We start from the raw sequence: 12,495 nt of genomic DNA on the forward strand, positions 1-12,495 counted from the left end.
CAAAATATATAAGATGTTCAGTGATGTTTCAGTTATGTCTTATAAGATTGCTGTTGATTAGGGATTTCTGTTGAGCCCACAGTCTTAAGGGTTGTGAAAAGTCATCTTTCTCAATGGTAGGTGTATGCGCGCTCGCTTCCTTAGATCTCAGTTTCCTTTACCTTGGAAATTCCAACAATCATTTGCCTTCCAACTGCTTGTCTCTCCCTAATAGAGTCATATAGTCTTAATTCATGTAACAATAATATTTTTAAAAAATTGTGGATTCTGGAAATCTGAAACAAAAACAGAAAGTATTAGAGAAACGCAGCAGGTCTGGCAGCATCTGTAGAAAGAAAAAGTTAGCTTTTGAGTCCAGTGACCTTTCTTCATTAATTTTTGTAATCATTGTTTTTGTCAATTATACCTTTTCTAAATTTTCAGAAACATCCTCAGGCACATCAGAAAAATTACTACTATACCTCCTTCAAAGGATATGAATAATAAGAATAATTTGAGTGGAACCAAAGACAACTTTTTTGCCAAAAAAAACCCCACCTTTTTGATTGTTCCAAGTACTCATTTGGTTAATTAATGTCCTTGCCCATTCTGTCCTGCATGAACCCATGGTGGGGTCATTGAAAACTAGAGGCCGTAGGTTTAAGATGAAAGGGGAAAGATTTAAAAGGGTTCAGAGGCTCAACGTTTTTTGGTGTGTATGGAATAAGTTGCTCAAAGAGTTGGTGGAGGCAGGTACAATTACAACATTTAAAAGGTATCTGGATAAGTACATGGACAGGAATGGTTTAGTGAGAGCTTTGTTTACGAGCAGGACAGGCAGATCATAATAAGCAAGGACATACAGATCATAGGGCAAAAAAAAAACGAGACGGAGGCATACCAGTTAGATTGCACAGGACAATGCTCTAGGCAAGGTCAACGTTAGCAAGATCAACATTATTTGAAGTTTGAGTCCATTCATCAGTCTAATAACAGCAGGGAAGACGTTGTTATGAACCTGCTCGTGAATGTGTTCAAGTTTCTGTACCTTCTGCCTGACAGAATAGATTGTAGGGGTGTGTTGCCAAGATGCAATGGGCCTTTGATGCCAAATTTCTGGAGCCGCTGAGGAAGAAGAGGCGTTGTTATGCCTCTTTCTGTGCTGTGTAACTCTGACTCTACGGCTCTGAAAGAGCCCAGCAAGTCACTAGGTTCAGGGAATAATGATGGGCAATAATTGCTGGCCAGCCACTGATACTATGTTCCATGAGCAGAAAAAAAGTCAGAAATATTTAGTGTCTGTAGATTTCAATGTAAGTAAATTTTTAATGAATGCTTGTAAACAAATTTTCAGTATTGTTAGAAAGTTAAAATTCAAATGATTTTTGAAAAAACACTATTAGCTCGCTTTCCGGTCATTCCTGCAATCCATCTTTTCTGTCTGCCTAGTTTTTGTGTCTGTCTCTCTTAGTTGCATCTGTATTCCTCTCCATTTATGTTTCTTTCTATATTCAACAAGTAATCTCAATCATACTGATACTCAATTCAGACTTTGCAGTGATCATTAGTAATTCTACATTCTGGTTAAGAAGCACAGTAACTTCTCGTGTTCACATGGTTCTTAGCTTCCTTGTACAGACAGAAATGCCTTTCCAATTATGAAATTCCAGTCCAAAATACCATGGAAAGGATGTGTGAAAATACAATGAATAGCTGATAAAAGTTTAGCCTGTAATTTGTAGTTAGCTCGTATACATTGTTTACAATATACAAATTGATCCTGCTATCTTTCTTTCCAAAAATATAGCAACTCTTGAATAATGAAACATATTTCTTAAATGATACAATCATTTCACTATTTTTGGAGTTTCCTGGTAGTACATACATGAGATGTGTTTTCTTCTATTAGAGAAATATACAGAAATCCTGGATCCTGAAGAAGAGCGGAGAATGCAGATAAAAAGACAAGAGCAGGCCTCTCGCTCAGCAAGGATGCTGTATGTTTTACAGCAGCAAGTGAGAACTGAGATTAAATGTTAACAAATGCATTGTTAATTATCAGTTTTTCTATTACAGATCAAATCCAGGGGACACAATAGTTTACACACTTATGTGAAAAATGAGAGGTCAGCAAAGAGATTAAATTTGCCACTTGCAAAAGCCAAAATAACTCTATAGGACATGTTAATAAAATGTGAGGCTGGATGAACACAGCAGGCCAAGCAGCATCTCAGGAGCACAAAAGCTGACGTTTCGGGCCTAGACCCTTCATCAGAGAGGGGGATGGGGGGAGGGAACTGGAATAAATAGGGAGAGAGGGGGAGGCGGACCGAAGATGGAGAGTAAAGAAGATAGGTGGAGAAGGTGTGGGTGGGGAGGTAGGGAGGGGATAGGTCAGTCCAGGGAAGACGGACAGGTCAAGGAGGTGGGATGAGGTTAGTAGGTAGCTGGGGGTGCGGCTTGGGGTGGGAGGAAGGGATGGGTGAGAGGAAGAACCGGTTGGGGAGGCAGAGACAGGTTGGACTGGTTTTGGGATGCAGTGGGTGGGGGGGAAGAGCTGGGCTGGTTGTGTGGTGCAGTGGGGGGAGGGGATGAACTGGGCTGGTTTAGGGATGCAGTGGGGGAAGGGGAGATTTTGAAACTGGTGAAGTCCACATTGATACCATATGGCTGCAGGGTTCCCAGGCGGAATATGAGTTGCTGTTCCTGCAACCTTCGGGTGGCATCATTGTGGCACTGCAGGAGGCCCATGATGGACATGTCATCAAGAGAATGGGAGGGGGAGTGGAAATGGTTTGCGACTGGGAGGTGCAGTTGTTTGTTGCGAACTGAGCGGAGGTGTTCTGCAAAGCGGTCCCCAAGCCTCCGCTTGGTTTCCCCAATGTATAGGACATGTTCCTTATTTGGGTAATCTGCAGTGGCACTGTTGCAGTTAGTGAATTGGCTGCTGAGCTTAAAATCTTAACCAGCGTTCTGATTTTTTTTTTATGACCAGTAATGACAGACTTTGAGCTTTATCTTCAATTTTATGTGTTGATTACAGAAACTTCAATAGACAGAATAGAATTTCCATAATTATTATTCTGGCAAATGTATACCATGGCTGTTTCTCAGAGAAAAAGAATTTTTTAAAAACTTAAGTAAACCATCCATTTGTATAGAAATTATGGTGTTAGCTCAACAAAGAAAAGGTGGCCCCGCTGTGAATCCAAACCTGTGAATACAGTAATTTTGATTTTGAAGCTCTATTACAGGAATGTTTTTGACCCTTCCTTTGCTAATCTGTTTGTCTGTAAACAATATATCTCAAAAATACTGACTTATTTCAAAGAAACCTGCTTCACAGGGTATGGGCCAAAACAGAACTAATCAGTAGTTTTGCAAATAGAGGGCGATAGGATGAATTATCTTTTAAGAATATTGTTGATTTGCTTTAGAATTTTTTGGATTTTCTCAGCTACTGTATTGGAGCTGATCATTGCTGTCAAAATGTGAACTGAGTTTGAGTAGGTTGTTTGATATACATCTGCCTGTAGTTACCTTAGTGAGAAAAAAACTCACTGAGATTTCTATTTTCAGCTTTATAGTTACACAACATCAACTAGGCAGGGAAAACTAAGGCAGAGTAGTGTCTTACACATGATAGAGACCTGTGTCTTTTTGGCATTTTTTAAAAGTGACTTAGAAGTGTTGTTAATGGAACAATACTTTTACATTAAATCAGGGCAGTTGTTTCTCTTGACTTTGCATTTAACTTTTATTATTTAATTAAGGTAAATGAAATACAGGAAGACATAGAAAAACAAAGTCCACATAAAATAAAACATACCAAAAAGGTAAGAAAATTGTTTATTTTTGATTTAGCTGTCAAAACTATTTTGTTTTAGTAATGAATAACATTGCTGTTGAGTGGAAGAAAATTTGCTCGGGTATTTTGTTTTTATGCATTTCTTTAAAATTCCAGTCAATGTTTGTAGACTTTACTAAATTGTTTGCTTGAGTCCCAACAGGTGGGTTACATTGTTCCTGATTTTCCTGTCAAAACTAGTTCAGTTAATGGTGTTCATTGTTTGTATATATGGAAATGGTATTGCAAATGTAGGGGGTGGGGCTGTGTGAAGAAGATGTGAAGTTAAAATCAAATAACATAAAATGATGATCTGATTGTGCTGCTCCATCGCTAGCTTCACAAATACAGAACTTTGCAACCTGTGCATCAAAATGCAAACAATAACACAAAGTTGCTGAACTGAATGTAATGCCAAACGTTTTGTGAATAATCTTAACCCATGTGGTCATTATTGACCATCAATTTCACTGACATTAAAAATGTAATTGTTGCAAGTATAGAGTGCACACTGGAGATTTGAAAATATGAAAAAAATTAAAACTTATCTTTTTCTCTCTCTAATTGAAATCCTCTTTCCCTGCCCTTAATTACTGTTTGTATTTCACACTGCGCACTGTAATTTGTTCTTCATCCTTGCCCTTGCTGTATCTGCTTTGCAGTTCTTCACTGGTTGAGGGTCTACGTAGTTGCTTGACCTGTTTGCTTGGCTTCCAAATGCTCTGTATCCCTCGCTGTGACATTTTCAATTTGCCTCTCAAACAACTAACCACACAAATGAAATAATCTAAACGTACAAAAGTAATTCTGGCAAGAAACTGTGCTGTAGCAAAATGGTGTGCTGAACAAAAAAACGTTGTGCAATATTTAGTATAAAAATTGTTTACCTTAGCATCTTACCAAAAGCTTGAGTTAATAAAAATGATTGTACTTAAATTAATATGATTGACTTCAATTTTAACATATCTGTTTCTGAAACAGGTATTATTGCAGTTTTTATATATTTCAGTCTCGTGCCATGTCTCGGTTAGCAGCTGCGCACAGAGGAGCTGTTCGTGCGTTGCAAATGTTTGTTGGTCAACTTTCTGGACAATCAGAACAGCAGATTCCTACTTACTGTAAGGAACTGGGTCAGTTAATTCGACAGCTTTCCCTTTGCTCAGCCAAAATGGAAAGTGACATGGATGCTTCTATACCAGAAACCATTATTAATATCTTGCAACAAGTTGAGGTAAATCATACTAAAAATTTCAGAAACATTAAGTTGCAGTGTTACAACCTTAAATGAATTTATATTTCAGTTTCTTTGTAACAAGGGTGCCTTTTTAAAGGTATTTGTGAACATGCAAACACCCAAAATAGAAATCCAGTGCATTACAATTTTTCCCTCATTCACTATAAAGGAGTTTAACTTACTGCTGCAAAATGAAGACTGTTTAGCCTTAATGTGCCAAGTTATTCTATTTTCTTTGACATCTATGAATTTGTTTCATTGGACTAATTTTACGAAGTCCCATCTTCTGCTTTTGCCAATTCTAAAGGCTTAACTGAAAACTTAAGTGTGCTGGCAATGTCACACAGTTTTTCATTTGGAAAACTTCTGCCATTATATACATTAATGCTTTGAATTTTTGGAGGAAAAGGGTCCGTTTGAGAAGATATCGTGTGAAATTGACCATTGGCAGTTTGATTCTTGCTGATTGGATACTAAAGACACTAAACATGCCGTTTTGTTTTGCTGTCTCAATGTTAGTTCGTAGTTGTAAATCTGATTTACAAATGCTTCAAGCAGAGAAGCTGTGACTGAACCCAGATGGCATTATTACGAATCTGTGACTTGCATGTACACAGTCGTGGGGAGGCTTTGAAAGTTGTAAGAATTATACACGATACGTTTGACTGATCTATTTTGCTGTTTGATGCTTGAAGGACAGATAACTTTAATACAAATATATGCTAGTAGGGACAGTTTGTGTTAAGTTTTTTCACTTGGGAAATTGGACCAACAGAACATTTTTGCACCTGGTAAACAAGGAACTAGTACTCAAAATTTAAGATGTTATTAATCTTGATAAAATGTTAAAGTCAATAAGCAAAAATATTTTGAACTTTCATAAGTTGCTTCATGTATTAGTAGGACACTTACTTACTCTCCAGTTTCTCTTGGAATGATTTGCACAGCTCTAGTTTGGAGAGATATTGTGCCTCCTACAGTTTCAGACAAAATTTAAAATGAGGAATGACTGTAACCTATTATTAACAATCTGGTCATGGAGAGCAAAATTTGCATGTATCTAAGGTGTCCACTTTAACTAAGGATGGACGATGTTTTGGCAAACCTCAAATGTAAAAGAAAAAGGGGTCAAAATCTCATGAATGAATGTTAAGTCTTACTTGAGATCAAAGGTGTTTGTTTTGTGGATTTATCAGGACCTGGATTCATTGCTTGGGAGCCAATTTCCTCAAAAGAAAAATCAATTGCTACAGAGAGCCCGCAGTGTTTCCCCGCCAAGCAGAAAAGGACCTCTAGGTAGACACAGAAGCCGCTCTGCTGAAAGATTACAAAAATCATCCATCACAAAGGACAATGTTTCATATGCGCTGAAACAATTGCCGCCTCTTAAGACAGCACAGATTGGTAAGTCAGTCCACTTCTTTTAAAAAAAATCCCTATTAAATCTGAGGAGTTACTAATATTAAGAAAAGAAGAACTTAGCATGGATGTTTGTGCTGTAACTAATTGCTTGTGACCAAAGTTAACAATTCATTCTAATAAAATAACATCTGTGAATGAAATATGTGAAAACTTATAATTGCCATTACCAGAAGTAAAATTATTCTACATCTGCCTTTATAGCTGATAATTGTACTGAATCCTATCTCGTTCAAAATTAGACAGCACTCATGATGTAGATGAGAACATTATCCAATTTAATCATGATTCCCCTTAACTTTTAAACTATTTTGTCATAGTTGAATAATTGTAAACTCTTTTGCCCTGTGTTAGTTGGACCTAGTGATGGTCACGTTTACTGAGACTTGGGTTTCCTTTAACAACCTTGTGGCTATTTCAGTTACATTCATGATATCTGCCTATTCCCATTTTTCTTGCTAACTGTAGCATGCTAGACATGTAAACATTAATTTTCAACTGCCATGGATCTCATAAGCACATCCTTGTTTAAAATTCTACAATATCTGAGTCAATTGTGGGAGCTTATTTACTTAGATGGTTTGTTGAAAAAAAATGGGGGTGCTGTTTTTCTGAACGTAACTGATAGAAGCTTATACATGAATAATGACATAAAATTCTTTTAAATGTAGAATTTGGTTTGGAAACAATAAAGTATTTCTTTGGTATATGAAAAAATGATTTTCATGATCTTGCTTTAATAATTTGAACAGAATTATGGAAGATAGGAAAATAAAGCTTTCTTTGATTGGTGTATCCTTCAATTAAAATGTTGTTTTTAATATTTTTTTTTGTACAGATGAAAATTTTCATGTTGCTGAATCTCCCAGACCCCAACTATGTGGTAGAGAGTCTTTGCCCATCCATGAAGAGCAGCAACAACAAGAGGAAGGCCCTCCGACTCCTGATAGGAATACTGTGCTCAGGGCTGGGTTCGATGCTTTACAACGTGTTGGAGCCTTGAAAAAATCTGTTACGGAAAGAAAGGCAACAAAGAAAGGCGTGCTACTCCCTACCAGGTCATATGTAAGTTGTATTCAAAGATAACAGTATGTTATTATAAGTGGATACTAGGGACAGAATAGTAGTGATTTGAACAGGGTCTTTAGACAAGATGCAGCTGAAGACATGCAAAATGTGTTGCTTTGTGCTTAAGTGGCAACTAGGATGAGCAGCAGGCTTTGTGGCTGCTATGCCATTACATTGTCAGTAAGGGGCGACCTCTGGTTGCCAATGCACAGCAGTCTTCCAATGATGGTGTGGGTCAAAAGTTGCTGATATCGACTGTTGAATTGTTCCAGGGATAGCAGATGGTAAGATGGAACTAAAATTGGCATTGTGCAGTGCAACGAGGATGGAGTATGTAGTTAATAAGGCAAGTTTGGTAAGCTGTGGTGAGAAGTCTTGCTAGCTCTTGTCGTGAAAAGCCTTCCAGAAACACAACACAACTCCCACTTAGCCAAGCAAACAAGACTTGAGATTCAGCCCAAGGTTTCAAATTGATAATCCTGTTTGTTTTAGCTAGGATTTATTAATTTTGTGAGTTGTATTAAAGTCACACATCATCTTGACTTGTAACTATATTGTCCTTTCTTCATTGTCACTGGATTAAAATCCTGAGATTCCCTTCCTGAGCAGCATTGTAAGTGTATCCACTTGATATGAATTTCATTGGTTCAAGAAGACGGCTGACCACTACCTTGCCAAGGACAATACGAGATAGGCATTACTGGCAAAGCTTACATTTATTGCCAATGTTCCGTAAAATATTCATATGTATAACTTTGTTGAGAAGTTATAGAGTGACTTAGTGAAATTTCTAGTGGCGGTGACTGATTAATGAACCTTATGGTTTGATACATTTTTTAAAAAAAATGTTTGAGACATTAATTGATGTAGCTCCTTTTCTTTTTTGAAGGCTTTTGGAGATAGGACAGCTATGTTCAAGTTGACTTTTCAACGCAGCATTGAATCTGTTTTGAAGATATTTCTTAAGAGATGACTTAAAATTTGTTTTTTGTTTCATTGTCCTTTCATGCATCATGTTTGGTGTAGTTCTAAATAGGCTTCAAGTCAGCTAGAAATGGAATTGAAACTTGGCAGATGATCACTCATGGTTTTGACTTTGCTGTCACTTAACTGTGGCCAGTGTGGGGGGGAAAATTCTCGATCTTCATTTTTAAAGTATATCATTCAAATTTAAATCCAATACTTGGGTGCAAGTGAGCAGACTTATGTGCATGTCTAACTAAATGTGAATATGCAGGCAGCAGTACAACTCAGCATTGCCAGCTTTAAACTTTTATGAGCATGGATTGGTTTCAAACCAGTACATGCAACATGCATGCAACATTATCTGGGTCTTCTGAGATTGCTGTGAAAAATTGCCAGGTGTATTGTTGGCTCTTGAACATCTGGCTTATATTGCTCTTTTAGCACTGTTCATGCTACTTTATTGAATCTCTTGATTATATTGAAAGCTGAAATAAATTAGTCAACTCCTGTTTATGTTTAATTTCCTTTCAATTTATTGAATTAATTTTAGCAGCAAAGAGGACAGAATACTCTTGAAATGCAAGCCTGCTTTCAGAAAGCCACAGTAAGTTCAGAACTAAAGAGATACCAGGGACCTCCTAAAGAAAGCAGACCTCCCTGGATTCCAGGGTATCCCAGTTGTCCTCTTGGACCTTCCAAACGGCAAGTAATCTGTGCAACAATGTACAAAAACTACGTATATTGTCATTTGTTAACAAATGTGTACATATTCTCCATTTGAACATGAAGTTATTTTGTTTCCCGTGTAATAAAAAAAACATTTAACTATTTAAAAGAAAATATTATAATCTTAATGCAGTATTTTATAAACACGTGATTGTTTTTATTGTGGTTGTAGCAGTGGGATTTAAATTTGTCCTATGCTATTATTGCTGGATTATACTATAAAATGTTCGTGCCACATGTGAATAAACATTTTTCTGGTTCCTTAGAATTCCGTGGAAGAAACAGAAAACAAAATTGGAAAGCCAGAAGTCTAAACCTGCAGACAAAAGTCAAATTTGCTTGTTAAAGGAAATGGAACAAGAAAGGCAAGAAGCTGCTAACACTGAAGCAATCAGGTAGTTACGTTGGTTCACAGGAGAATTATAAATGATGAAAGCCGTTTGGCCCATTTTCATTTATTTGAGGAAATTTGAATCCTTTGAAATTATAACTTCTGTTCTTTATCAAATGGTTCCAGGATCTTGCTTCTGATACTTCATAATTTTCTCTAAATAGCTCACTATACGTCAAGAATAGATATCAGTACTAAAATTATCCTTTGCTAGTATGAAATGTATTCTGCTCCTGCAGTTTAAATTAAACTAATGTGCTGGCTTATGTATTGCAACATAGAAACAAAGAGAAAAGGGACAGGAGTGGGCCTTTCAGTCCATTACACGTGCTGCACCATTCAGTGTGATCATGGCTGATCCTGTATTTCAATGCCACACTGTCTCACTGTCCTCTGCCTGTTGCCACTTTCATCTCTACGTATCTATTTCTTTGTTAGGTGTATTCAGTGGCTTGGCCTTGTTATGATCCCAACTGACGTTATTACTGAACATGCCCAATCCTGGACTGAAATCTGGCTTGATATATCATGTTTTATTTCTTCAGTTTTTACAATGTGGTTTATCATTGATACACAAGTATGAAATGCTGTAGATTTGCTTTTAACAATAAAATCGAAGTTGGCATTTATAGTTAAAGGAATAGAGAATAAAACTAGAGAAGTATTGCTGGAACAGTATAAGACAGTAGTAAGACCGTGCCACATACAATTTTGGTCCCCTTACCGGAAGAGAAAGGTAGTTGAATGGCAGGCAGTTCTGTGCAGGTTAGGTAGATTGATTCCAGAGATGAGGGATTTGGCTTATGAAGACAGATTGAACAGTTTAGTCTGTACTCTCTGGAACTTGGAGGAATGCAAGGAATTGGGACAGTACAGTGGCTCAGTGGTTAGCACTGCAGTCTCACAGTGCCAGGGACCCGGGTTCGATTCCAGCCTTGGGCGACTGTCTGTGCGGATTTGCACATTCTCCCCGTGTCTGAGTGGGTTTCCTCCGGGTGCTTCAGTTTCCTCCCACAGTCCAAAGATGTGCAGGCTAGGTGGATTGGCCATGCTAAATTGCCCGTAGTGTTCAGGGGTGTGTGGGCTATCGGGGGATGGGTCTGGCTGGGATGCTCTAAGGTGCAGTGTGGACTTGTTGGGCTGAAGGGCCTGTTTCCACACTAGGGAATCTAATCTAATTTAATTGAGGTATAGAAGATACTAAAGAGGATTGACAAAATATTAGTGGAAAGTATGTTTACTCCTGTAGGGCAATCTAGAACAGAAGTCATGGCTTTATTAGAAGGAGTAGCAGATTTAAAACACAGATGAGGAGAAATTAGTGGTAACACCAGTGTGGTGCTGGAGGAACACAGCAGGCCAGGCCGTGTCAGAGGAGCAGGAAAGCTGATGTTTCGGGTCGGGACTCTTCTTCAGAAACCCTTTTCTGAAGAAGAGTCCCGACCCAAAACATAAACGTTCCTGCATCTCTGATGCTGCTTGGCCTGGTGTGTTCCTCCAGCTCCACACTATTATCTCTGACTCCAGCATCGGTAGTTCTTACTATCTCTGAGGAGAAATTACTTCTCTAAAAGGGTCATGAACCTTTTGGAATTCGGTAGAACAGACTGCAGTGGATGTTGATACATTGGATGAATTTAAGAAGCAGTTAGACCAGTTTTTAATTATTAACGGATCAAAAGATAATGGTGACTGGTCAGGATGGTAAGAGCTGTGGCTGAGATAAGGTCAGTGATTGTATCAGCTGGTGGAACAGGTTAGAGGAGCTGAATTGCCTACTCCTGCTCCTAGTTCTTGTGATATATGACATTTACTGTGCAAAAGAAATGGAGACAAATTAGAATAAACCAAACTATTTACATGTAACACAATTTTGAAGATTTCAAAACATGTGGTAAACGACAATCCCATTAATTCTAACAGTACCCCTTTACACTTCTTACAGAGAATTCCCTTTTCTATCATCTCCAAAGGGTTTAATTTAACATTCGCTTCAGTTCTACCTTGAAAATTTAATAACTTCTTCCTTGAGTCTTTATACAGCTGAGCTTAGATTTTCTGAGTTTTAAAGAATGCCTTCATGGTTTTAATTAAACACTCTTGGATTGGAATTTAAAGATTAAAGAGTGAGCTATTTCTTGACCATTCTAAATTGCATCCTTTCTTCAGGAGCAACTGCCTTAAACATCCAGTGTCAGCCAAGACTTCTGTGAAAGTGAAATCGGAAGGGCTTTCTTCAAGATATGTGTGTTTCCCCTGCTCTTTTAAAAGCGGGCGATAAAATCAATTCCAGAAGTGTAATGAAGCAATTGTGCCTGATGGCTCACAAAACTCACCCAATGAAAACAAAACCCCATTGCTGTCTGGAAAATCTGTCTCATTCCATCTCATGCGTTCTTGCACTCTGTCTCACTCCATAGCTTCCATGTTTCTGTGGTAGAGAATTCCATATGTTTATGGCTGTCTGAGTGCGGTCTTTTTTTGTCATCTCAGGCCGAACTGACCTGCTTAATGTCCTGAGATTCTGATTCCTTGTTCTTGAACCTTGGTCCAGGGTAAACGTCATCCTTGCATCCTGTCAGTTGAATCCTCTCAGAATTATTTTTCAATTTAAATCCCTTCTTGTTTACGGATCCAATGAATACAGGCCTAGTTAATGCAATCTCTCATCATATGACAAACCTGCCAAGCCAAGAATTAGTCTTGTAACCTTTGCTTTGCACTCTGTATGGCAAGTAAATCTTTCCTTGCATAAGAAGACAAAACTCTACACAGTATTCCAGGTGTGGTCTCACTAAGCTCTTGTACAGCTACAATAAGACTTCCTTGTTTCTTTACTCAGACTGTCTTGTAATGATGGCCAAC

At 37.9% G+C, this 12,495-nt stretch overlaps 1 protein-coding gene across 2 annotated transcripts in view; it reads left to right on the forward strand.

Moving 5' to 3' along the window:
* kiaa0753 (KIAA0753 ortholog) overlaps positions 1 to 12,495 on the forward strand; it is a 31,731-nt gene that overhangs the window by 2,902 nt on the left and 16,334 nt on the right. The window contains exons 4-10 of one of the 2 annotated variants that reach the window (XM_048557439.2): positions 1,889 to 1,995; positions 3,753 to 3,815; positions 4,836 to 5,057; positions 6,257 to 6,464; positions 7,318 to 7,544; positions 9,064 to 9,215; positions 9,506 to 9,634. In XM_048557439.2, coding sequence (XP_048413396.1) covers positions 1,889 to 1,995; positions 3,753 to 3,815; positions 4,836 to 5,057; positions 6,257 to 6,464; positions 7,318 to 7,544; positions 9,064 to 9,215; positions 9,506 to 9,634 — 1,108 coding nt within the window. The remainder of the gene's footprint in view (positions 1 to 1,888; positions 1,996 to 3,752; positions 3,816 to 4,835; positions 5,058 to 6,256; positions 6,465 to 7,317; positions 7,545 to 9,063; positions 9,216 to 9,505; positions 9,635 to 12,495) is intronic. The other variant, XM_048557440.2, reaches the window with a different exon arrangement.

Source organism: Stegostoma tigrinum, chromosome 27 (genome assembly GCF_030684315.1).
Source record: "Stegostoma tigrinum isolate sSteTig4 chromosome 27, sSteTig4.hap1, whole genome shotgun sequence".
NCBI classification, from domain to species: domain Eukaryota; kingdom Metazoa; phylum Chordata; class Chondrichthyes; order Orectolobiformes; family Stegostomatidae; genus Stegostoma; species Stegostoma tigrinum.